The sequence below is a fragment of the Macrotis lagotis genome, chromosome 5 (genome assembly GCF_037893015.1).
Source record: "Macrotis lagotis isolate mMagLag1 chromosome 5, bilby.v1.9.chrom.fasta, whole genome shotgun sequence".
NCBI lineage: Eukaryota > Metazoa > Chordata > Mammalia > Peramelemorphia > Peramelidae > Macrotis > Macrotis lagotis.
In genome coordinates, this window is record NC_133662.1 from 223405125 (window position 1) to 223432029 (window position 26905).

General features: G+C 38.2%; 1 protein-coding gene across 2 annotated transcripts; it reads left to right on the plus strand.

Moving 5' to 3' along the window:
- The first annotated feature begins 28 nt into the window (after positions 1-28).
- On the plus strand, positions 29-26261 carry WDR3 (WD repeat domain 3). Of its 2 annotated transcripts, none has more exons than XM_074188558.1 (27): positions 29-131; positions 3962-4166; positions 5182-5391; positions 5741-5859; positions 7690-7768; positions 9041-9136; positions 9796-9909; positions 10115-10216; positions 11405-11502; positions 12610-12705; positions 13527-13757; positions 15080-15173; positions 16072-16173; positions 17188-17273; positions 17484-17619; positions 18755-18811; positions 19084-19184; positions 19420-19531; positions 19683-19817; positions 20451-20501; positions 21409-21474; positions 21855-21947; positions 22385-22432; positions 22806-22849; positions 23522-23650; positions 25476-25569; positions 25783-26261. In XM_074188558.1, the coding sequence occupies exons 2-27, from the start codon at positions 3996-3998 to the stop codon at positions 25936-25938; spliced, it is 2820 nt and encodes a 939-aa protein (XP_074044659.1). In that variant the 5' UTR covers positions 29-131; positions 3962-3995; the 3' UTR covers positions 25939-26261. The 2 variants fall into 2 exon arrangements, with proteins under 2 accessions (XP_074044659.1, XP_074044660.1); XM_074188559.1 differs by having other exon boundaries at positions 70-131; positions 3965-4166.
- Positions 26262-26905: the final 644 nt, after the last annotated feature.

Sequence of the window (26905 nt, forward strand, 5' to 3'; positions counted from 1 at the left end):
CGCCCTGCGTCACGTCCGGCCGGACTCGGATGCGGCGGAAGCGGCGCCGGAGGGGGCGGGACCGGCCGCGGCCAAACCCCCGGCGACCCGCGTGGCGGCCTCTGTGGTGCATCTCGCTGTGCCCCGGACGGGTGAGTGGACTCTGGGGCAGTTTGGGGCATTTTCTTCTCACACCCTCCCCGTCCTCTCCGTCAGCCGCCCTTGCGGCCCCGCACCCCCCTGCGGCGGCTCCCCTGGGGCGCGGGCATGGACCCCTCCCCCACGCCAGTCCGAGCCCAGCGCCCTGGCACCTTGTCGGACCTTTGGGGATGGTTGGCGGGAACTGAATTGTGAAGACCTGGGCCGCCTGCATTAGGGGACTTGTGTGTCTTCCGTACGTTTTATGTTGTTTCAAGCGCATGAAGACTGAGGGAGACGAGGCCGGGCACACCCAGCTAGAGCGGTATTTTATTTCTCAAGGCCGTGCTTTTTCATTAATCCCATCCAGTACTCTTCATTGAGCAAATCTTTAAAAAACAGGCTTTAAAAAGAGCAGCTGGGGTGGCTAGGTGGCGCCGGCCCTGGAGTCAGGAGGACCTGGGTTCGAATCCGACCTCAGACATTTAATGTTTACCTAGCTGTGTGGCCTTGGGCAAGCCACGTAGCCCCATTGCCTCGCAAAAACAACAACAAAAAAAGCAACTAGACATCCCCCAGTTGTTATCTTTATCCATCAGCAAGCTAAATTCCATAGGAACCATGTCCAAAACACGTCTTCACTTTAAATTCATCAACTCAAAGGGTGATTGGCCTGTTTCACCTTAATTTTTCAAGTCTTTCAAAATGGCATTTCTCTGTAACATTATAATTGTATAAATTGTTTATTTCAGATGATTTTGCTTTGCTTTCAGTTCATAAACTCCACGGTGTCCTCTAAAATTGTTCATTTCATCATTTCATCATATTTTATTAGATGTATAGATCACAACCCATTTTACAATGGGCACTTTCCCTTAGTTTTCAAATTTGGGCCATGACTAAAAGAACTGCCAAAAATATTTTCATATGGGGCGGCTAGGTGGTAGAGTGGATGGAGCACAGTCTGGGCTCTGGAGTCAGGAGGATCTGAGTTCAAATCCGGCCTCAGACACTTAATAATTTACCTAGCTGTGTGGCCTTGGGAAGTCACTTAACTCTATTGCCTTGCAAAAACCTAAAAAAAAGAAAAAATGTTTTCATATCCATAAATCTTTTCCAACTCTTTTATTTCTTTAGGGCCTAGACCTGTATAGGTAGGTCAAAGGATTTGCACACTTTGGAAACTTAATTGGGCACTTTCAGCTAGTTTTCAATTTTGAACCCTTAATAAAAGAACTGTTACAAATATTTTAACATGCATAGTTCTTTTTCCTTATTTATTTCTTTGGGGCATAGACCTTGTAGTAATAATGTTTGTCCTTCATGTTGGAAGAAGACCACAACATCACAGAGGTAATGCTACAACTAGTACATGAATTAGATTTCAGTGAGGGGCTGCTGTGCTAAGTCACCAGCCTCAGGATCCAGTGACCAGGACAACTGGAGATGGCCCTAGATGGGAGACAAAGTTAAGTGACTTGCCCAAGGTCATACAGTTAGTAGATGGCAAGTGTCTGAGACCAGATTCAAACTCCTGTCCTCTTTACTCTAAGGCCAGTGCTCTATTCACTGTACCACCTAGCAGGACTTAGACCATGTGGTGGTATATTAGGTGGGTCTAAGGGTTTGGATACTTTGGTAACTCTTATTTGTTTATTTATTTGTTTGTTTGTTTGTTTATTAGTTTCTTTTGCAAGGCAATGGGGTTAAGTGGCTTGCCCAAGGCCAGGCAACTAGGTAATTAATTAATTATTAAGTGTCTGAGGCCAGATTTCAACTCAGGTACTCCTGACTCCTGGGCCTGTGCTCTTATCTACTGTGCTGCCTAGCTGCCCCTCTTTGGTAACTTTTAAAGTATAATTCCCAATTGCTTTCCAAAATGACTAGATCAGGTCACAGCTTCACAGGAGTTCCTCCAACTCTTTCTCCAACATTTGTCATTTTTCCTCTTCTTAATAATAATTATGAGATGAAACCTCCAAGTTACTTTAATTTGCATTTTTCTAATTATTAGCAATTTAGACCACTTTTTCAAATGATTGGTGAAAGTTTGGATTTCTTCCTTTGAAAACTGCCTATTAATCCTTAGACCATTTAGAGCTTGGGGAATGGTTCTTCTTCTGCCTTAGAATTGAGATCTTTTATCATCAAAACCTTTTGTCAGAAATTTATTACAAGTACTTTTCCCCAGTTACCTGTTTACCTTCTAATCCTTGACTACATAGATTTTTTTGTGCAAGAATTTTTTAACTTTTTATAATCAAAGTTGTCCATTTTGTGTAATCCTCTAGAATTTATTTAGTCATGACCTCTTCCCTTGTCCATAGGTCCTTAAGATACTTTTTTCCTTGCTCCTTTCATTTGTTTATGATCTCATCTTGTATAGCTTATTTTGGTGTGTGGTATAAGAACTAGCTTCCCTTAGTTTTACAGATTGGGAAAGTTAAGTAACTGTTGAGGTTCACACAGGTAGTGAGCATCAGCGATAGGCTAGTAGGTTTTCTGACTATATGCATATATAGTCTTTCCACTGTACCGGGGTGTCTGTACAGGACTGAATTTTGTGCTTCAGAATATAATGCAAGAAAAATTTCATAGAAGAGGTGGAATGGAACCTGGGTTTTGAGAGTGAGTGGAGAGCAAAGAAGAAACTCTTTTTAAAGGAGGCTTCATTTGAATTAGGACACAGACAAGAATGAAAGATGTCAGAATCAAAGGAATATGAGAAAATCTAAGCATAAGTGAAGGTATGCATTGAGAAGGAGTTGGGGTAAAATTACCTTGATTATTTGAGTTGGGGTTATTTTACTGATTCTATTTAAAGTCAGACAGAGAAAGCTTGCAATCATTGAATGTTTACCCCTCTGGGCTTGCTGGGATGAAAAGTGTAGTATTTAGGAAGTATTGTTAGTCCTAACTGTTGGATTGCTGCTGGGAGAACCAGGAATCTGGGAAGCTAGCCAGGAAACTGTTGTCAATTTAGAATGAGAAAGTTAGTAAAAGTAAATAAAGAATAGGTACAAAAGATAGCAATAGAGTCTTCTTTGAACTACCCTCTAAATTTCAATCCTGATTGAAGGAGTTCCTAGAAGGAAGGTGTACGGAGAGAAGAGCAGAAGACCAGACTTTTTAGGAATTCCAGTGACAGTTGAGATTCAAACCTAGGGCATGAATTGGATCCAGGGAATAAGAGGATGGGAAGAGCTACAAATGACTTTAAAGTTTTTTGCCAGAGTGATTGGGAGGCTAATAGGGACTATAATAGAAATTGATAGAGGGATAGGATTTTAAGGAATAGGATTAGTTTGATTTTGAACAAAATGAGTTTGAAATAACAATAAAGGTCCCTCAGTGATAGCTAAAGAAATGTAGATAGAAAATTGCCCCTGTAGAGAAATGTGAGAACCATTTAAACTGTGGTAATAGCAAAACCATGGGAATGAATGCAGACACCAGGGGAGGAAAATGGAAAGATGGAAAAGCTCCCAGAACTCAATCTTGAGTGGAAAAAATAAAATAAGCAAAATTCAGCATAACTAATATCTAACTGGGCAGAAGTATGACTAAATTATTCAGTATGTTGAGACTTGAATGTCACAGATCTGATTTAGGTGCACAAAATATGCTATCACTAGTTTGAAGTTAGAGCAGTGTTAGTCAAGAGTGAATAGAAAATGAAGACCAAAGATGAATAATGTGGATAACTTTGTGTTAAAAGAAGTAATTTAGTGTAATTTAATATAAAAGGCAACTACATGCTTTCTATTGTTAACTTTTTTGGCTAATCAGTAACTATCTAACAGCACAGGGATCCAAAAGAATTAAATTATTTATTTGCTTTCAGAAGGTTTGCTTTCTGTGGAATTAAATGGTGTACCATGGGACTCACCAAGCAGTACCTGCGTTATGCTGCCAGTGCTGTCTTTGGCTTGATTGGCAGCCAGAAGGGCAACATTGTCTTTGTAACTCTGCGTGGTGAGAAGGGGCGCTATGTGGCAGTGCCAGCCTGTGAGCATGTCTTCATCTGGGATATACGGAAAGGAGAGAAGGTAAAGTAGCTATCCACTAATGACTTTTCCATTTATATTAGATTAAATAGGAGAGAGATGCTAGAGGGCAAGCTATCTCTGACTTCACCCACCCTCATGTAACAGGGATCCTCTCTCTCTCTTTGGGAACAATCAGTTTACATCAAGTCTAAACCATGGGCGCTAATATTACCACAATCCCAGGGACTCCTCCTCAGTATCTTTGGGGTGCCCAGAACAAATTTATCTGGTGTCCTTTTGCTTTGTCTCTCAGCTCTGCTTTTGTACTCCTCGGCCTTAACTTTCTACTTCTTACATCTTATCAGCAAATTGTAGGTTTAAAGCAAAAATGTCTTCTTATGTTGAAGAAGAAAAAGAATAGATAAGCTTTGGAAGAGTTTTTGATTCCCTTTTTAAGGAGAGAAGAAAGCCCGAAAGAATGATTGAGGGGCGGCTAGGTGGAGCAGTAGATAGAGCACTGGACCTGGAGTCAGGAGTACCCAAGTTCAAATCCAGCTTCAGATACTTAATAATTACCTAGCTGTGTGGCCTTGGGCAAGCCACTTAACCCCATTGCCTTGCAAAAAAAACCTAAAAAAAAAAGAATGATTGGTTTATATAATCCTTCATCTTTCCTCAGTTAAGTACTTGAGATGTCCTAAGAAACTAATTCCCTTTCAGATAGAATGTGGAAATATTCTGATGGCCTGAAAATTGGGTCTTTTGAATATTGTATTAGGTTATACTTTTAACCCTTAATTACCCAAAATCAAAATGTTTTTGCTAGCATTTGCATTAAGTTAAAATTTGATGGTTCATTCTTCATACCTAGCAGACTTACTTTGTTGTTTTGATGAGTCACCTTACTTATTTTTGTAATTTCTGTCCCAAAAGACCCAACGTATAATTTCTATTTTTAAACATAATTTGAAGAAATAATGTTAAAGTGTACAAATATATCCCTGCCTTTGCCAGAAAGAAAATCTTAGCTCCTACATAGCTCATGTTTCAGTGTTCTTGTTTTTTGTGATTTCAGATTCTTATTCTTCAGGGACTTAAACATGAAGTTACCTGTTTATGTCCCTCACCAGATGGATTACATTTATCTGTTGGCTATGAGGATGGATCTATTCACATCTTCAGTCTTCTGAGTGGTGAAGGGAATGTAACCTTCAATGGACATAAGGCAGCTGTCACTGCCCTAAATTATGATCAACTTGGGGGAAGACTAGTGTCTGGCTCCAAGGTAGGAATTGTGAAGGAAGATTCGGGGCATGTCCTCAACCTTTGATAAAATAAAGATAGGGTAATGTATTCAAACAGATTTTTTTTTATAACTGGAAAGCTTTGCACTCTCAGTGGTATGAAACTTCAGTTGCCTGAGGGGGGATTAGGATTTGGAAGTGAGTTTGGAAGTAAGATTTGGAAGTTAGTTCCCCAGATTTAGATTCTTTTAAACCTTCCAAGGTAGCTTTGCACAGCATTAGAAAAACAGGTTACTCAAGCCTAGATTAGATAAGAACAACAGTGAAGGTATGATTGGTGTCTTGCTGTATGACATGTTCTTATTTTTGCCAAATCTGTTTTCTTGAAAGGATACCGATGTTATTGTTTGGGATGTAATCAATGAGAGCGGTCTCTACCGTCTGAAGGGACATAAAGATGCTGTCACACAGACATTGTTCCTACGGGAGAAAAACCTGCTGATTACCAGGTAATAACCTAATTGGTAACCTACTAGATCTTCCTCACTTCTCTTTCACAGGGACCACTTGGAATTGAATGAATGAACAAATGAATTAATGAAAGAAAACAATTATTGGCTTATTTTGTAAAAGTAAAAATTGACTTAGTTTGTAAAAAGAATTATACTAAGTAATGAGATGCAAATAGAAAAATGAGACAAAATAGTTCTTGCTCCAAAGGAGCTCACATTCTGATAGGGTATAGTAGCAAATTAGATGGTGTAATGCATCTTTAATATCATCAAAGAAAAAAATTAATTGTGAACTGAAAGAACATAAATCATTTCCATACACATAACAGAACAGGATAAAGATGCTACATGGAACTATGAGCCTTCATTTAATACTACATTCATAGCTGTATATATGCGCATATATATATATATATATTCTTGCATTTATAAATTCTGCATGTTACTTTTAAATTGCCTTCCTTCTGTACATTTGAAAAAATTGTGCTGGCTTTCTTTTTTTAGGACTCATATTTCCTTTTGCTCTCCCTTCTCCATCTCTCAATTAAAAACTGAGAAAAAGGAAGAAGGGACAATCCCTATTGTAACAAATATGTATGGTCTAACAAAATGAATCCCTGAAGTACTCAAATCTAAAAATGTATATGTATTTCTGCATCTTGTATCCATCACCTCTTTATATGTCTTGCCATGTTTTCTGAAACCACCCCCTCATCATTTCTTAAAGCACAATATTATTCCATTGCGGTCATGTGCATAACTTGTCCCAGATTGAGGAGCATACCCTCATTTCCCAACTCATTGCCACCACAAATAGAGCTGCTATTAGTATTTTCTTATATATAGGTCCTGTTACCTTCTTTTATCATTGTTTCTTCAATCATTTCTTAGTTGTCTAGGAGATAATACTCCCCTAGATTCTAGTTCTTTGTTTTTCTTTTTTCTTTTTCCCCTTTTAATTTCTCCCTCAGTGTCAGGAAATTTGTTTAGCTTACAAATATTTTCTTTCCTTCCTGATATTCTTCCTCTTAGGCCTCATCTCCATATCTAAAATGGTTTACCTTTAGAGTTTAATGTATTCTATGTGTTTTTGTGTGCGTTGTGTGTGCGTGTGTGTGTGTGTGTGTGTGTTCAACACTCCTTAATTCTTTTCAGATAATGGGATCATCTGATGCCCAATCACCCCTTCTTTATATAAATTTTTTCTAGTGTACGTAGATTACATTAAATAGCAAGTACTACCCCCTTCCTCCTCGCTATACCTTCCTTTTCTTTCTCTTCAGATTCTCAGAACAGGAGCTACTTTTTTGTTGTTTTTAAATTCTTTTTAAGGACATTGAGGTTCCAAAAGAACAATTGTTTCTTTTCCCTCTATTTGAGTGCTAGTACTACATCATCCTACAGTTTGTTCTAATTGCTTGAGTCAATTTATCTTCCTAGGTTTCTTTGAATTCTTTGAATTCATATTTTATTTCAGTTCTTATTGAGCTCTGGTCTTTCCATCAGAAATGCTTGAAAATCCTTTATTCCATTAAAGACCCTTTTTCCTCCATGTAATATATATTCACTTTTGCAGGGTAATTTAGATTTTACCTTTTAGAATATAGTATTCTAAGATTTCCTTTTAAGAAACTTTTTTTAAGGACCTTTCTTTTTCCATGTTTTTGGCCATAGCTTCAGATCATTTTTAATTTTAGGTTCCTTATGCTATTACTGGATTGTACCTGGGCTGCTGTAGGTTGATTCTTTGTAAAACAATAGTGGGTCATTGATTTTCCAGTTAGTGTGACATTGTTGTGTAAATGATCTTTCTCTTTTTATTTTCAGTGGCAAAGACACTGTGGTGAAATGGTGGGACCTGGATACACAGCATTGCTTCAAAACAATGGTTGGCCACCGAACTGAGGTAACTGCAGTGTGAAGACAAGTCATTTGGGCATTGGGGAAGAGTGACCTGAGTCAGATCGGGTTAAGTCTTTGTATCATTGCTCGCTGGCTTCCTCGTGAGAACAGGGTTCATGTTCTCTATACCTATATCTCCTCCTCAGAGGCTTCCCCCTAAGGTGGATTTGGTAAAGGTTGGCCAAAGAAATGGAGGGAAAAAAAGAACTTGAGTCTTTGGAGCCATCACCTCTTCCCCATTATCATAACTTTTGTGGGAAGTCTGGAAGCTGAACATTTGTTCTGTGGGCAATGTATTGTGAGGGAAGCAAAGGAAGAGCATCTGTTAAGACTGACAGTAAGTCACATTTTAGGAATGTGAAACCAGTGAGAATTTTTTTCCTTCCAGTCAAAATTAGGGTAATTTTCCTCATTTCTCAAGGAGAAATGGGCGATGCCTTATTCTCCTCTCAGCTTCTGCCTTTATGCTAGGGAGGTGATTCAGGCAGGTGATTCTCCTGTATCTACTTACTAGGTATGTTACTAGTTTACGTTATCCAGCCTCAGCTAGAACCTCACTAAGTCAGTCTTTTTAATTCCTTTCTAATGGATTCACTACCTCACTCACCACAGGAACTTTTCCAAACTTAATTGCCCTAATCAAGCCCTTGTACCAACTTCACCCCCTGAAAAAAGCTGAAGACTTTGCCTAGCACTTCACCAAAAAAATGGAGATCATTTGATATGGGTTCCCTCTTCTCCCATTCTTTTCATTTCAGAACTCCTTGACATGTTCCTCTATTCTCTCCTCCTTTTCCTTTCATTCTCTGATAATGAAATGACCCTTCTCCTTGCCAAGACAAACCATTTACTTCAGCACCTGACCCAGATAATAAATATCTGTTGATTGATTCTGGGGCTGAAAAAACTTCCTATAAAGACCATAGGGTATTGGAATGGATTATTTTAGAAATCATGAATTCTAGCTGTCATATTTTGTGCAAGAAGTCATTGAAGCCCTCAGAGCTGTACTGTGGCCCAGGTCGCACAGGTGGCAGAACCAGTAACATGGGGCCCCCAATTATTCTCTTTCCAGTAGACTTCCAAAGTTAGTAGATTGGTCTCTTCTCCCCTAGAAAGGAGTAAATTTACTTTAAACTATGCTCTGAAAGGGCTCCTATTCAAAACACAAAAAAGCTAAGAAAATTCACTGTGAAAATACCTATACCAAGATGAGCCATCTTAACAAATGGAACTTCTTAAAAGTCGTGTTTTTTGTGTCTTTTGTTCTCTTCAGGTTTGGGGACTGGTGCTGGTGTCTGAAGAGAAGCGCCTTATCAGTGGAGCTGCTGACAGTGAGCTCAGGGCTTGGGACATCACATATCTAGAGGAGGTGATTATTTGACCACATCTTCCTCATGGAAATAATCAGATTCATAGTGTTTTGAAGACTTATGTTTCTCTTCAAAGACCAAAGTCTCACCTTCCTATCTTATCTGCCCCGAGAAAGAAAATTAAGTCAGCATCTGAGTGTAGGGTATTATGAAGTGCCTAAGTCCATACCTGAGGCTTTCCTGTTGCCCTTGTCCTCCCCCAAGTTCCTTGAGGACACGAACTGCCTAATTTTTGCTATCCCTAGCACATCTTGGACACTTAATAAAGTCCTGTTGAATTAAATTGAGGTGACGTTCTTGTAGGTTTCTCATTTACATTCTTCTTTTGGAAACCTTGTTCTATTGGATCATTCAGTTGAGGTGCTAGGATTAACATATAGTTCAGTGTGAGAGGGTCCCCCTCCTTTGGTTCAGGGGGAGATAGAGCAAAGCCTAGGTAGTTAGTGTAGAGGCTTCAGAGTCACAGTTGATGGTGATGCTTGTATTCCCTGATGGCAGAGTAGTCAGTGCTCTCCAAACCAGATTTATTAGAATGGTTCAGACCATGGAGAATACACGCTGCCAATATTCTCTGACCAGCTTTAAGGATGGTTATGTTCCATGTCATCAGGACAAAGATGGCAATCTCTCCTCTTTTTTTTTCTGTGTGCTTGAATAGATGAAAGACCTTGACGAACCCCACTCAAAGAAGAGCAGAGGATCTTCTCTTGGAATGCAGGGGAATCTAGGAACAGCGATTGAGGATCCCGAAGCAGATGAAGACCCTGAGGATGTAATCTTTCATTCTTAAAAATTATCTCTTTCCTGGGACTTTGGCTTAAAGAAGGAAGGACTGCAGAGTTTGGGGATGTATGTGTGCTGTACATTAGTCAGAGAATTCCAGTCATCCTTCTAAATCCCACTCTTCTGTTATTCTTCCTAAAGATGTAGCAGAGTCTTCCTTTCACCACTGTCTCTTCTCTTGCTTCTTTCCATAGCGTATTCTTTCATGTAGCAAAGTTGGTTCTATAATGCGGGAAGGAAGAGACCGAGTTGTAAATCTTGCTGTTGACCGAACAGGCAGGATTCTTGCTTGTCATGTAAGTAATAAACATCGTGGGGAATAGAAAACTTTTTTATAAAATGTGAAATGACATTTTTTTGTGGATCCTGTTAAGGCATTTCAGAATATTGTCTAGACATTTAAACCTTAAAGTCCCTGCTTTGTTATTAGATCCCTACGTGGTTGTTATTATTTAAAATGTATCCCTGTTTTATAGATAAGTTAACTGAGGCAGAAAGATTTTATAGGATCTTATAAAGAATCATAGGTTTAGAGTTCTAAGAAGCTATAGGAAATAAATGAATCATCTTTTCATTGATCCTTTACTCAACCTATCCTCTATATACAGACTTGCTTTATGTAAATTCATGTTGTATAAGTATGAGTTTGTGTAAGAAATTCTAAAAGCAATCCACATTCCCAAGAAAACACCTATGCAACCTAACCATACTATACTGTACAGTTGTTTGCTGCTTGTGCCCCTTGTGTTATTACTGCAGGAACGAAGACACACACACACACACACACACACACACACACACACACACACACACACACACACACACACACCCTCGGGGATGTGTATGTGTTCTGAGACCTCTGGAACTAAGAGAGGAGACTTTGACACTGCTCCTCCCACCTGCCTACATGTCCTGCTCTACCTGTCTGTACTTGGGTACTGAGTGTCTACTGCCAACCCCCCCCCCCCCCCCAAATGTATTCCTTCTCCTGCTCTCTTTTCTTTGTTCCTGGTCTCCACATGTCCTTGAACTGTGTTGTGATCACCTCCCTCCAGAGGAGACCCTCCATTCTTCCTTTGTTTCTTGCCATTTATGGACAAGTTCACATGATGCAAAAATTGCTTTACAAAGAAGCCTGCAAAAGTGAGAACTGTCTGTATGCATGTGATTTGGTAGCACCATTTAACTATGCCTTTTATTGCTTCAAATCTAAGGAGTTTAAAATGACCATAAGTGGAAATATCATTCAATCCAGTCCCCTCACTTAAAAGATAAGGAAATAGAGAAATGGAGGCCTCAGACATGGAATGTTTTGGCCCCAAATTACACTAGAGTGTGCAGCAGAGCCAGGATTTGAATCCAGTTCATCTGAGTCCCAGTCCAGTATCTTTGCTATCATATTTCAGCTCGATCTAATGGATCGAGTAGACTTCAATATTCTTTCCTAGTTTTTGAATGAATATCAATCTGTTTGCCTCTTGTAGGGAACTGATTCCATTCTGGAAGTGTTTTGTATTCTTTCCAAAGAGGAAATTCGGAAGAAAATGGATAAGAAAATTAAGAAAGCCAGGAAAAAAGCTAAGTAAGTTCTGTCAGCTTTTCAATTATGAATGTGTGGCAGCATCTATATTTTATTGATGGAAAAACTGAAATTTCATGTAGAGGAATGAGATTCCCTCACCTCCCCCTTTTAAGGGCAATAATTAGTGGCAAGAACTAAGCTGTCATCATAATTTCTCAAATAATAAATTATGAATAAATGATATTACCTTTATCTGAAGTCCAACTTATGAATTGCTAAGTTTTTACTGGGCAATAAATTTTCCATAAGGGACAGGAAAGGTGTCAAATGTTACTCCCTAGAAGCAGGTAAGATAACAACACATAATTTAGGTTCCTGAGGCTAATGGGACAATGCAATCTTGCATACAAGTTTTTGAAAGTATTAAGCAAATAGTTTCTAATTGGCTTTCTGTAACAACTCAATTCTTTTTCTCTTTTTTTATTTAAAAATTAAAAAAATATTTTAGTTCCAAATTCTCTTCATCCCTCACCCAGTACCCATTATGCAAAATCTTACTCTTAATGGATTTTTGAAGTTCCTGCTGGACCCTGTACAATAATAATTAAACTGCTCTAGCAAGCCATTGCATTAAATTACTTTCCTTAGAAAACTTGTTAGGATGTTTCATTTCCTTGAGAAATCATTTAATTTGATCTGTCTGCTTTAATGCTCATATTCTTTCTTTTTTTCCCCCATTGTAAACAGGGTGGATACACAAGAACTATTCCCACTCATTTCTGGCATGGTTTATATGCATGAGCAAATGTTAACATTTCCCTGAGTTCAGAAGAAATTCTTAAGAATGAATAAAAGCAGGGTGGCTAGGTGGTGCAGTGGATAGAGCACTGGCCCTGGAGTCAGGAGGACCTGAGTTCAAATCCAGTCTCAGACACTCAATAATTACATAGCTGTGTGGCCTTGGGCAAGCCACTTAAACCCCATTGCCTTGCAAAAAAAATTTTTTTAAAAATGAATAAAAGCACTTTTTTTCTGGTGTGATTATCTTAGATTGGCATTCTTTCAATGGAAGGAAACTAAGAAATGTAGAAGTCAGTTTATTTTAAGTGAAGAAGTTAAGACATTTATTAAGAAACATTTTAAGATACTTTTATTTTTTTTTCCTAGATTAAATTCTGGTGAGCAAGAGAATCTTGAAGTCAGTATGTCTCTGCAAGATGAGATCCAGCGGGTAGCTAACATCAAAGCTTCAGCGAAAATCAAGTAAGTGAATGTGATATTAACTCTCATAATGGATCTTTGCAATTACATTTTCATTTGATTCAAATGAGTGAAGGTGTCCTTGCTAGTCATATTCTAGCTTCCCTGCTGCAGCATTCTCCATGAGATTTACCTTAATCCCAGTAATTTTATATTATATTCTCCCTGCATCTCTTGCAGAGAATTTTGGTTTTATATCTAACACATTTATCATGTATTGTTTTAATTATCCGTGTGTGTTTTTTCCTCACTGCTAGAGTTCAAGTTTGATGAGGGCAGGGACTTTCTTATCTAAGTATTATTTTTATACTAACAGCTAGCATTCTACATTCTAGATGCTTAATTAATAAAGTAATTGAATTGGTCATTATACAGAGCTGAACAGAGCTTTTCTTCTCCTTTCTCACCCCCCCCCCCATAAAAACCAAACCAGGGGAGGGGGGGAATCCCAAAACAAAGTGTTTTTCCTGCCAGCTAGGCATAGAAAGTGATTTTTGATTTAGTCAGGTGACTCTTTGTAAAATAAATCCTTTGCTTTGATCACACTATCTTCATTGTGGCTTAGATTCAGTGGTACTCCTTTGTAGTAAAAAAAAGGAAATTGGTAACATGCTATTAAATGTTGTTCCTTGGAAAATAATTGTATTATTATTGCCGTTGTCAACAATGTGCAGACACGTCATTTCTTAATCTTGAAAATTATTTACAGTTGAATATACCATTGGTCAGAGTATTTTGAACACTGAGAAAAGAACATCTTTTGTGTTCAAATGTGACTAAGTTATAGTTGGAACCCATTTTGATGTTAATTTTATCCCACACAGGTCCTTTGACTTGATTCATTCTCCCCATGGAGTATTGAAAGCTGTCTTCCTGCTTCAAAACAACCTAGTGGAAGTGTATACACTGAATCCATCCACTCCTGCCCCCCAGCCCATCAGGACAGCCAGGATCACCATTGGGGGCCACCGCAGTGATGTCCGGACCTTGTCATTTAGTTCTGACAATATTGCTGTCCTTTCAGCAGCTGCTGAATCTGTCAAGATATGGAACAGGTTTGGGAATCTGCTTTTCTTAGCAACTGCTTTCTTTCCTTTGTTCTGTGATTTGACTTTAAAAACTTATTGATTGGGGCAGCTAGGTGGTGCAGTGGATAGAGCACCTGCCTTGGTGTCAGGAGTACCTGAGTTCAAATCAGGCCTCAGACACTTAATAATTACCTAGCTGTGTGGCCTTGGGCAAGCCTTGCAAAAACTAAAAAAACCAAGCAAACAAAAAAACTTATTGATTCCCCAAGCACCTAAATGCACTTTTGGTGCATTCTTAGGAATTCTTTTGCGGTGACATTTTTTTTAACTGTAATTTGAAACTGAGTTTATAAAGAGGTTGAACTGTGCTTTTACTCTATATTAAATAATCTTTAAATCTCAAGTTTTTAATATTCCTTTAAAATAAAATTTGGACCCTGAGTAATATACTTTTGAATTTTATTCAGTATAATTTGTGTTAATTATATTAATAAACATTGTAATTCTACTAATTATAATAATTTCAATTATTAATAGCAATGTTCTGTTATTTCAACAATAGCATGGCTAATAATTATTAATGATCATTAATTATATGATTAAATATTATTGGTAATGATATCTACATAATGGACTCTAATTTGTGAAACATTTTGCACACGTAACATCATTTCAGTCTTAGAACTTGTGAGGAAGGAATTACCAGTATCAATTAGAATTTAAGTGATGACCCGATCATAAATCAAGAGGAATTTGATTGCTCTCAGGCTGTCATCACTGACTTTTCATTGGTACCATGTTGTAGGATGAAATAGCCAGATGAATGTGAAGAATCTATTATGACACTTGGAGTGTTTGAAAATGTATAATTTTTTTTCTTTTTTATTAAGAAATTAACATCTTAAATGTTATCATAATTCACGAACTAATTTTGCTTTTGCTGTTCCCTCCATCCTGCTCCTTATATAGGATCCAACATAGGAAAACTTGCTTTGATAGCTCAAAAAAAGGTCTTTCTCGAGAGCACAGAATCCCTTTGTACTCTGTGTGGAGTACTAGGTCTTATTTTAAAAAAAAAAAGGTGTGTTTGAACCCTAAGGCTTTCCTTATTTTAATGCTGAGACTATTAGACCAACTCACATGTTGAAATGGTCTAATATGGAGCTTGGATATGAGGTTCCTTGAAGCTGTAGAGTCTCAAGATCAAGATAGCGGAATTTAGTAGGGATGAGTGATTCTTCCTTTGTAAGGGAGAAAAGTTTCTGTCTTTACTTTGGGAATTAGAAAAGGTGACCTCTAAGGTCTTTTGTCTAATCTCGGATCTTATGAACTTTTCTTTCTTCTCATAGGTCTACGTTGCAATGTATTCGGACAATGACTTGTGAATATGCTCTCTGTTCATTATTTGTTCCTGGAGATCGACAGGTGATCGTAGGAACAAAGGTAAGCAAAGATTTTGTTTTGGATTTCTTGAACTTTTCCAGATCATTTTGTGAAATGTCATCCTTTAAGAAATCAAGGGTCAACTTAACCCATTTTGGTTTAGTGGAAAGAATTGCAACTGACAAATGTTCAGTTATGCTGATCTTATACGCCTGTAGCACGGATCAAGTTAAACTATATAAAGTGATTTTAGCTTTTAAAGCAAAACATGAGTAACGTTACCTGAATTTGAGCTTCACAGTCACTATGAAGTGAATAGGGAATGGTATTATCCCTGTTTTATAGATAAGAAACAGATTTAACTGAGGTTAAATGATTTGCTTAGAGCCATAATTAGATTCATCTCTCATGACTCAGCTTGAATGCTCTTTCTAGTAAGGCAGGTTGGTGTTTCTGTCTTTTGCCTCAGCATCCAGTCAGTCAGCCAAACAAGATGTGCAGGCATGTAGTGGTGCTGGGGACAGGAAGACGAAATGAAACAAACCACTCTATTCACAATAAGTGAGTGCAGAAGACTCACAGGAGGTAGATGGGCAGTGTGAGATGGTACAGCTAGGTAAATTTGAGAGCATTCATTGGTCATATTTGAGAGTAGTCTGTTTAGTAATAAGATTGGAAGATAACTTGTAATCAGTTGAGAAATGAGTGAAGAGTAAGAGAATAAATTTTGTAGGATTTTAGTTGTCAAAGAGAAGATATAAAGGATAGTTGTGATAGCAAGTTTGGGAAACTGGATATAGATAAAAGTGTTGTCATCCAGCATGCCAGTAAGAAGGCTGATGACTAGAACTTGGGATCTGTTTCTTAATCCTCTCATTTACTTGGTCTGGTATATTCCAAGAGCTGTGTGATCAATAATGCTACTGGATCCCAGATTATTCATTGTTTATCTTTTTAGACAGGGAAGCTGCAGCTTTATGACTTGGCGTCTGGAAATTTGCTGGAGACAGTTGAGGCCCATGATGGTGCCTTATGGTCACTTTCACTCTCTCCAGATCAGGTAACGGCATAACAGATCATTTTCCTCTTATTTCCTGAGTTCCTATCTCTAGGATTATCTGATATCAAGGCAAAAAACTCCTACATAATAATGACTTTTTTAAAGCAAATGTTCCAGAACACAGATCACATAATTAGTGTCATCCTTTTCAAAATAATTAAGCTATATAGACTTCATCCGGTCATACTTAGACAGTTCAGAACATCGTAGGGCTCCTATGGGATTGGTGTCACTGCTGACAGCACATACTTTGGAATGTTGTCATTAATGGCCAGTCTTTGAATTTTGAGGTTCAGTGTGACTTGGTAATTTCAAAAAATCATTCAGAGCCATATCTGGTGAGTAAGATGGGTGATCAACTCCTAATCCAATTTTGAGAGCAAAAATGAGGTGTGATAAAGAATGGTTAGTTTTCTTTGTAGTTTTAAATTGAAATGCATTTTTTAAAGTGTTTTGAGGAATGCAAGCATTGTTGTCAAGCAAACCCAGTATTTTGAAAGACAGTAAATTCTTGTGTTGTTTTAAGATTATTCCTATTGCATTTAATTAAACTTTATATGTGACCTTTTTTGTTCAGACTAAGACCAAAAATAACTTCTGCCTGGGGTCAAATTATATGTGGCAGAATGTAAATTTCTGTAATTTATAAGTTCCCCTCTCTCTCTCTCTCTCTCTGTTAGTGTTTTTTGGTTAAAGAGAAATTTGGAATGGATGAGGTAGACCGGGGAGAGCAATGTAGCTGAAGAGAAACCTCTCTATACAAGATTAAATACACTCCCTGAAGAGTCTCTTTTTCTCAAAGCACAGTGCCCCAAGACATTTCACCAGTAATCATCTGTTACTATAGGGAATTTCTCAAGTTGTGTCCATAGGAGAATCCTGGAGGTTTTTTCCTCCCATAGTTTCCATATGGGAAGACACTCTTTGGTATCCCATGTTAGAGCCAGCTTTGAATTTCCTTCTAGGCTCAGAGATGCTTGGACTTCCAGTCATTTTTAGTCCTTTGTCTTTCAGCATGGCTTTGTAACTGGTGGAGCTGACAAGTCTGTCAAGTTCTGGGATTTTGAGTTGGTGAAAGATGAAAATTGTGCCCAGAAAAGGTGAGATTGTTCTGAGTACTGGTCTAGGATCTAGAAGAACACACACGCCCATTCACAAACATGTTTTTGTGTGTGTGTGTGTGTGTGTGTGTGTGTGTGTGTGTGTGTGTGTATTCAAATAATTTTTTTAATTTTTAAAAAATAATTTAAAAAATTTCAGAGATGTACGGTATCACCAAAGTCATTTGTTTTCTTCTTGTATGGTGCTAGGCTTTCTGTGAAGCAGACCCGTATATTGCAACTTGATGAGGAAGTTCTCTGTGTGCGCTATTCCCCCAATCAGAAGCTGCTAGCTGTGTCTTTGCTGGACTGTACAGTGAAAATCTTCTATATTGACACTTTGAAGGTACAGACTTAAGGGAAGACTTCCTCTGATTCTGTGGTGTGAACTGTGTTTTAGTGTTGCTTAGGACGATGGCCCACTGTAGGGTGGTCTGCCTGCAAAAGCTCTAAATGATTTCACATTTTCTTAGGTATCTCAATTATTTATTCAATTGAACAAACATTGAGGAAGCTCTTATGTGACCAAGAGACCAAGTAATTGTTTCTTCCCCCTTGTGGAAGGTGTTCCTCTGTTTGATAGCTATGGTTTCTGGAAAAGCTCATCTATAAAACAATTATTTGTTAATTTGAATAATTTTATTTGGGGATGAGATGGAGATCAAAATTTCTGTTTAATCATAAATTGATTAAGTGAATCACTCAAATTTCCTCTACTTTGTGAACTTGGTTTGTTATAAAGTAGGCTTGCCAAAGGCAAAGTGTACTTGTGTCATGTCATTAAGATCAGAACAAAGTCCCCCAGCTATGCTAGAGAGCAAGTCAATTTGTCAAGTAAACCACTATTAATTGATGCTATGTACTAGCATTGGGATTTGAAGAAAGTCAAAAAAACCCATCCCCTGCTGTTAAGAAACTCACAGGTTAATGGTGGAAACATCATGCAAATAATTGTGTACAAACTAGATAGAAAGAGAAGGCCCTAGTAATGAGGAGGATCAGGAAAGACTTCTTGTAGTGGAGAGGGTTTTAGCAGGGACTTGAAGGAAGTTGGGAGGTTGGGGGAGGGGAGGAACAGCTGATGAGAGAATGTACTTTATAATTAACTCTACAATAAGCAGGTATTAGGTCTTGTCGGCGAATTATTTATTTAGTGGCCTCAGGTTGGAGCTATCACAGTTAATTTTTCAGTGTTGCCTAGAATTATGGCTAACCATAAGGTGGTCTACTTACAAGATCTAAAATGATTTCAGATTTTATTAGGTGTCTCAATTATTTATTCAATTGAACAAACATTGAAGAAGCTGTTATGCAAAACACTCTGCTAGGTACGCAGTGGGTTTAAAACCATAATCTTAGGGTTGGTATTTAGTTATTGGTAAAAAGTAAGCATTGCATTGAATGTTACATTTAGATCTTAGGATGGTAAATTGTGTTTGTCTTTTGAAAATCTAAGTTAAATTACTGTCTGTCTTTCTCAGTTTTTTCTCTCCTTATATGGACACAAACTACCTGTTCTGTGCATGGACATCTCTTATGTAAGTAAAGCTTTAAAGGTTCTGAAAACCATCTGTTGTCTATAATCAGAGGATGACCATCCTAAGATGATGGTCAATTAAGGGGATTCATTGGTTTCTTCATATAAGATATGACTTTGAGCTACCTTGTCCCTCTCTGAACATCAGGAACTCTCTAAAAGGGAGTCTTGAATAACATAACCCACGAGGTTGTTATGGGAAAAGGGCTTTGTAAATCTTGTAGTACTATGGAAATTAATACTAACAATACCATTTTTGAACTTTCATCATAGGATGGGGCACTTATAGCAACTGGTTCTGCAGATAGGAATGTGAAAATCTGGGGCTTAGACTTTGGGGATTGCCATCGATCCCTCTTTGCCCATGATGACAGGTAAGTGGATGGTACTTTCACACAAAAGCAATTTCAGAATCACTTTTTGAGTCACCCCTCATGCTGGGCATAGTCTGTAGAAATTCATTTAGCCTCATGGGAACAGTGACATAGACATTGTGCTTTTCTGGGGACAACCACTCGTTGCTTTAGCTGTTCACATCTGGAAGACTTTTTATTCAAAGTTCTTTCATTATCTTGGGGCCTTACATGTGGATATTTATCTTATTTTCAGTGTCATGTATCTTCAGTTTGTACCCAAATCTCATCTCTTCTTCACTGCTGGGAAAGACCACAAGATTAAACAGTGGGATGCAGATAGGTTTGAACATGTCCAGACCTTGGAGGTAATTTGCTGACCAAATTATAACTAACTATAATATAAGCCATAATTTAGAGTGATTCTGAGCCTGAGCCTTGATTCCTCACTGTATTTTGTGTGAATGGTGAGGGATGACTGGTGCACTTCCCCACTTGCCTCCTCCATATTTTCCTCAGGGTCATCACCAGGAGGTATGGTGCTTGGCTGTTAGTCCTAATGGTGACTATATTGTATCTTCATCCCATGACAAATCCCTCAGACTGTGGGAGAGAACAAAAGAACCGCTCATCTTAGAGGAAGAGCAGGAGATGGTAAGACTGTCAGCTTCAGTTTCCGGCATCTTAGCAATAATGGGGCATGTCCAGAAGAAATCCAGTTGAAAGATTGTGGTAGCCTCTTAAATGGGAGAAAAACTCATAGAGGTTTAGAGCTGGTGCTGAGTGACCCAAATTTAGAGGCCATCTGTCCAGTGACAAAGGGCTAAGTGCTCACTTCACTTTTTATAAAGAACTTGTGTGTTCTCTTCTCATTGCCTACTTCATAGGGTAATCCATGCTATTTGGGCAGCTGGGTGACACAATGGATAGAGCACTGGCCTTGGAGGATGGGAGTTCAAATCTGGCTCAGATACTTGACTCTTACTGTGTGACCTTGGGCAAGTCATTTTACCCTGATTACCTCACATCCAGGGCCATCTCCAGTCGTCCTGATCCATATTTGGCCACTGGACCCAGATAGCTCTGGAGGAGAAAGTGAGGCTGATGACTTAGCATAGCCCCCTTCACTCAAATCTAATCCATGTGGTTTTCATGGCATCACCTCCCTGTTGTCATGGTCTTTGAAAATGAAAGACAAGCAGTATTTATTATTATTATTATTATTATTGTTATTGTTATTAATCCATATTACTTAAATTAATTTCTTCATATTTCATATCTTGGCAGCAAAGGGAAGCAGAGTATGAGGAGAGTGTGGCCAAAGAAGACCAGCCAGTAGTGAGTAAAGCTTTCTCTATCCACTAGAATTAGGGATTACATTGTATTTTAAAGTAACAAATTTCCAAACTTGTTTTGCAATTTTTTTCAGTCATAAACCAGTTGATTAGAGCATGTGGTATTGCTGTTTCCCTAAGTAATAGTATTTATTTTATTATTTATTATGTCATTATCTTCCACAAAGAGGCCTATGGCAATAGTTAAAATGGTATCTTGCAAGTGATTAACTGTTCAGTTTGACTGTTTGTTTTGGTATGTTAGCACTTGTGTGCTTGCACCTGTGTGACCCCTGGGGCTTACTTCTCTGATTTACAAAATGGAAATGTCATTTGTATTGCCTGAATACAGGTTTTTGTGAAGAGTAAGCTTTGAAAACTGTACAATTCTTCTGCATTATGAGAATTAGTATGAATAGTATAAATGTAGAGTTTGAATAATTCTAATACTACCTTTTAAACTTCAGGAGATTGTTGAGAATTTGATTTTACTTCTGATAGTGGGAAATATTTGAAAGCAACTTAAAAAATTGAATCTTTTAGATATTGAGGAAAAATTTTAAACAGTATTAAAAATCGGGGCGGCTAGGTGGCGTAGTGGATAAAGCACCGGCCCTGGAGTCAGGAGTACCTGGGTTCAAATCCTGTCTCAGACACTTTATAATCACCTAGCTGTGTGGCTTTGGGCAAGCCGCTTAATCCCATTTGCCTTACAAAAACCTTAAAAAAAATAATATTAAAAATCGTTTTAACGAATAATTGTGGGGGGGTGAGAAATCACATTTGAAAAAAAGAACCATTTGTTGTTAATGAGGAGGGGAATGGTCTTCTAGAAGAAATTAAATAATCAAATTTTTTGCCACTTTTGTGACAAGAACTTAAATTATCTTTTTTTTTTTTTCTTTATACAGGTTCCTGGAGAGGCTCAAGGTGACACTTACTTTCCTGGAAAGAAAACTATTGAAACTGTCAAAGCGGTAAGTTAGTATAGAAATTTATTTTATATTTATAGTATTTATTTTCTTGGTATGCTCCCAACTTTTTTACAAATCTGCTTCACAATTTATCAAATAAAAGATGCTTCTGTGGAAGAGGAATGGAATGAGGATGATGGTACTCTGATTATAGCCAACAGCATAGAGCAATCTCTCCTGAATGAACATTTCTGACAGCTACCTTGCTATAGATGTTGGTTAATGTAGCCTGATCCCTTCTCCTTAATCAAAGGGTCCCCCAGATTTGAGACCCTTGTGTCATGTTCATTTGGTTATCACCATGGGTCTGGATTTAACCCTTCAAATCAGACCTTCTGATTTTAGTGAAATTAGTTAACCTCTTTCTTGTATGTCCTGTGCAGGCTGAGAGGATCATGGAGGCCATCGTGCTCTACCGAGAAGAGACCGCAAAGATGAAAGAGCATGAAGCCATTTGTAAAGCTGCAGAGAAAGAGGTAGGGAGCCATTGTTTTCTTTGCATGAAGTAGCTTTATATGTTTCTTGAGTAGAGACAGTGGATCCTATGATGAGATTGTTGCTATATGATCAGTGGAGAGGAAGTAAATGTAGTAGGGGAATGCTTCTAATTTAAACATTAAGAAGATGACCTGAAGAGACTGAGAGGGGAGAGGATGAATGGAGGAAAGTCTGGTTTCATGAAGAAAGTAAGAATGAGAAATTTTGGTATGAGATGAGTAAAGTCTTCCTTTGATAAGCCCAACTTTAGTAGGTCATATACATTATAGAAGTCGCTGTCACCTTTTCCCTCACTATAGCTGAGCAAGATTTATTTCTGTGCTATCTTAGTTTTACAAAGTCTTCTTTCTGTATGGACTTTGATCTAGCAAAGGGCTCTGGTGAATAATTCTATTTAACCTTGTTTTCTCCACAGGTTCCTCTTCCAGTTAACCCCATCTTACTGGCTTACGGAAACATCTCAGTGCGTACTGTTTAAAGGCTTCCACCAGTCCCCTTTGTACTCCTGAGGAGTGCATTATATCCTCTCAGGGCCAAGATGGAAAAGGGCTTTGTGTCTGAGGGAGAAAACATTGTGACTTGAAAAATCTAGATTCATGTCTGCTTCTAAACATTTGTTGGACATTATGGACTCCTGGGTACTCACAGTCATTATTATACTGTTATTTCTGTTTAATATTTCATTTGGATGCATCCTCAGATATCTTTGGGGTCATGCCAATTTCTACACCCCCCCCCACCCCCCGTGGGAAGCTTTGGTAGCAGAAGAAAATGAGGACTTTTGTCAAAAACTTATTAGCCAAAGGACTACTGATCCTCTTTATGTTCATTTACAGCCTTCTGCATATGTACTGGAAGTATTTAAAGGAGTCAAGTCAAGGTGGGTGACAGGGAATTTTGTTCATAACATAACTTCTTAAAATTGTTACTTTGTAAGTCAGCACCTATTCTATGCAGAAGTCCATAGGTGAGCATCAGGAAGGATCCTAGTAAACAAACTGATGTGCCCAATGGGTGTTTCTTCATCAGGACTTTAGCACTCAAGAAAACTATTCATTGTGCTGGTGTTGACTCTTTGGCCATGAATAGTAACTTAATTGATTAGTACATGAGAAGCATGTCTGCATAGGCACCAACTGCTAATTTGCAATTTAAGCATTAATAGTGACATGATAGTAGTAGTTAGTTTTCAAAACATCTTTCTGAGTATCTTATCTGATGTCCCACAGCAGCCTTTTGAAAGCCTAGCATGCAACGTTAGCATGTTAGTGCTCAATCTAAGACAAGAGTCTTGACCCAGTGATTGTGGACATCTAGATTTTTATGGGAGAGTATGAAGGTATGTCAGTATGTATGTCTAAATGAATGAAAACAAGATATCCTTACTAACTGAAAGTTACTGACAGGCATAAAATCACAGACTTGAGCTGCTCCAGAAGCATCATAGTTGGTCTCATCGAGGACAGCTGATTGCTGCCCTGTTTGTCTTTTGTTCTGATCACCATCGCTACAACCGTGTTTATGCTTTTTCTTTTCCTTTTTGTTGTTGAAGTGAGTTGGAGGAGGCCCTCTTGGTGCTACCTTTCTCATATGTGCCAGACATTCTGAAGCTTTTTGATGAATTTTTCCAGCTGGGCTCTGACATTGAACTCCTCTGCCGGTGCCTCTTCTTCCTCCTCAGGTAACATGTCCTTTCCAAGGATTGCTAGGGTCTCCATACTGTAGGGATGTTCAAAGGTAGCATCATACTGCCCAGGGAAAGACCAGAGATTCTTAAGTCCTTCATTCACATTTCTAGACACTCTAAAAATGCCATGAAACGTGTGCTTACAACTTATTTTGCTGTGCTTAGAATTGACTTCATTTTAAAAATAAGAATAGTCATACTTGGAGTGATAGGATATAAATTATGGAAATGCTTAATCATAAGTATTCATAGTGGATTTTTATGGCCTAACTTGATACTTTGGGAATTTTTGTAACTGGGTCATATTTTCACTATATGAATGTCCTTTTTTTCCTTTGCTGAGGTCTTCATTGGAAATTCTGGCATACCTTTTCTAACTGACAAAACTTATGAAAATTATTTTAATCTATTTTGCTATACTTTATTCCCGTATCACCTGAAGATCTTCAGGTGGATTGTTACCTCAGCAGGTACAAATTAGAACTCCTTTTCTTCAGCCCCTAGAACACCCATTCTCTAAACTTCCCCTCTTTCTTTTGAGTTCACTACCATCTTTAATTACATACTTGTTGATTGATGTTAATCACTCAGGTTCACAACCTCCCATTCATACTTGACTATTGTCTGTCTGTCTCTCTCTCTCTCTCCACCTAAAATCCAATTAGTTGCCAAGAGCATTTCTCACCTCTGCCTACCTTTCTTACAGCCATTACCCTAGGTCTATTGCAGTGTCTTCTATATTGATTTCCCAACATGTGTTCTCTAATTTGTCCCCCACACAATTGCTATAATCATGTTCCTACAGCATAAGTCTGACTAACATACCCTTGCTGAATCCCAAGCTTTCTTCCCTCTTGCAAAAATCACAAACTCTAGCTTAACATTTAATGTATTCTTCACAATGTGAGCACAGCCTGTTTTTCCAGATTTATTTTACATTAATAATCTTCAGGCACTTAGCTTTCCAGTCTACCTGCTTTAGTGTTTTTCAGACTCATCATTCCTTCTCCAGAATGCCCTCCCTGTTTGCCTCTGCCTTTTAGAATTCTTAGGAATCAGCCTTCCCCTGTTCCCTAAATGACAGACAAGGAGTTAGAAAGATACAAAGTTAAAAACAATGGAGCTATCTGTTCCTCTTTGAGTTTTCCATGGACAAACACCAAAATAAATACAGAATAAATACCAGAGAATTTGGAAGGGTACGGACTAGCATTTGGGAGGATCAGCAGAATCTTAGGCATTGGAGGTTTTGCTTGGGATGTACCTTCAAGGAAGTGATTGGTGTATTCTGAAATAGAACTTAGGAGAGAACATCATCCAAACATGGCAAACCACCAAAGAGCCATGAGATAGGGGATGGAATGCTGGGTGTGGGATGGAGTGCTGGGTGAGGGTGGCCAGTTAGACAGGATTGAAGAGTGAGAAGAGAGTAATATGTATTGAGACCAGAGAAGTTGGGCTAGGTTGTGTTAGGAAAGTCTGTTTCCTGCTGCCTGAGATCAAACACAATACATTGTTTTGATGAGTTTTTGTTGGGGAGGAGGGGACCTGAGACCCCTAGTGACTGGATAGCCACTTGTCAAGACTATGGTCAAGGCACTTCAATGCTTCATGTTGAGGTTGAAATCTGTGTTAAGTTTCTTCTATGTGTGGACATCTTTTCATGTACTTATGAATATGTACAGCATACTTCTTCATAAACAATTTTTTCATTGTGCTTCAGGGAATTTTTAAGATTTTTAAGTGATGAAGCACTTTGTTTTGGAAGGGGATAAGATAAGCCTGACTTTCTGAAGCATCACTCTTTGCTTATTTGTAGGATTCACTTTGGGCAAATCAGTAGTAACCAAATGCTTGTACCGGTAATAGAGAAATTGAAGAAAACAACCATTTCAAAAGTCAGTGAAGTACGGGTAAGTGCTTTTACATTGTTATAGTGAATAGGTACCGGTGCCCCAGGGCATCTGTGAGTAGTGACTAACATTCACTATTGGATAAAAGTTCCTCTTGTGGAACTCTGAAGACCACACAAGTCTACAGAGTTCTTAGTAAGTGAGGGTGAGTTGGATTGGTTAGTTTTGCCATCCAGCAAATTAAGCTTCTTTTAACTTTGCATTTCTTTCCAGGATGTGATTGGATTCAATATGGCAGGCCTTGAGTTTCTCAAAAGGGAATTTGAGGAAAAGAGTGAAGTTGAATTTTTCTCTGACGCCACAAACAATTTGGAAGACAAGAAACGGAAGAGGAAGAAGAGGGAGAAGCTGATTCTGACACTGACTTAGAGCTCAAATACCTGAGCTGTTTTCTATCCACTACGCCACCTAGCCGCCCCTGTTCTTATAGTCTTAAGAAAGGTTCTTGGGGTCAGGTAAAACAGCTGTTTTCACCTTCCCATTAACTGTGCCTCTCAAAATAGAAGGAACAACAGTACGGGTACTGAGAGCATGTACAGGTCTCTAGCTTCCACTCTGCTGCTGACTAACTCTGTGATCTTGAACCACCCTGCTTTCATTTTTCTCATCTGTCCCATATGGTCCATCTTCAAAATGTTGAGTGTTGTGAACTTTCAAATACCAAATGATAAAGGAATCTTTGAACTGCTGAAGTACATTGGGAGAATCTGTCTCATAAGAGGGGAAGTTAACTAAGGAATCTTGTGTGGGGCCTTTTATTTTCCTTTTTGGCAAAATCTGGACAACATTCTTTGGCTTTCTTTTTCTCTTATTAATTAGCAGAGTGGCTCCTGAACCTTTAAACTTAAGGGTTGGAGTTAGCTGTTAAGGAATTTTATTTTCCTCTGTTGCTGGACATATGTGAATATTCCAAGTTATTATTTATTTTTGTATTTTGCATTTCCCTCACTTGGAAGCTTTTGTAAGGTGTATAATACTTTTTTTTCCTAATACATTATTGTTCTAAAAAAGCTTAGGTAGAGCAGGAATTCCTTGTGCCTTTTTCTCTGTAGACATTTTTTTGTACTTGTATGTAAAAAAGGTCTTGTTATATAACTATTTCTTTCAATGGAATAATTATTTTTAAGTAAAATAAGGTCAAGATGACTAATCTGGACTCTTGAATTTATAGTATAGAGATTTAGGAAATTGTTGCCTATTCAAATAATTCATTTCACTGAATGTACTCTCACTCCCTTCCCAAGCTCTGAACAAGTTTACTGAGCCATTCAAATTCCTGACAATGAATCTGCAGAAAAATCTCCCAAATAGGAAAGTGAGGCAACATGTGCAGGAA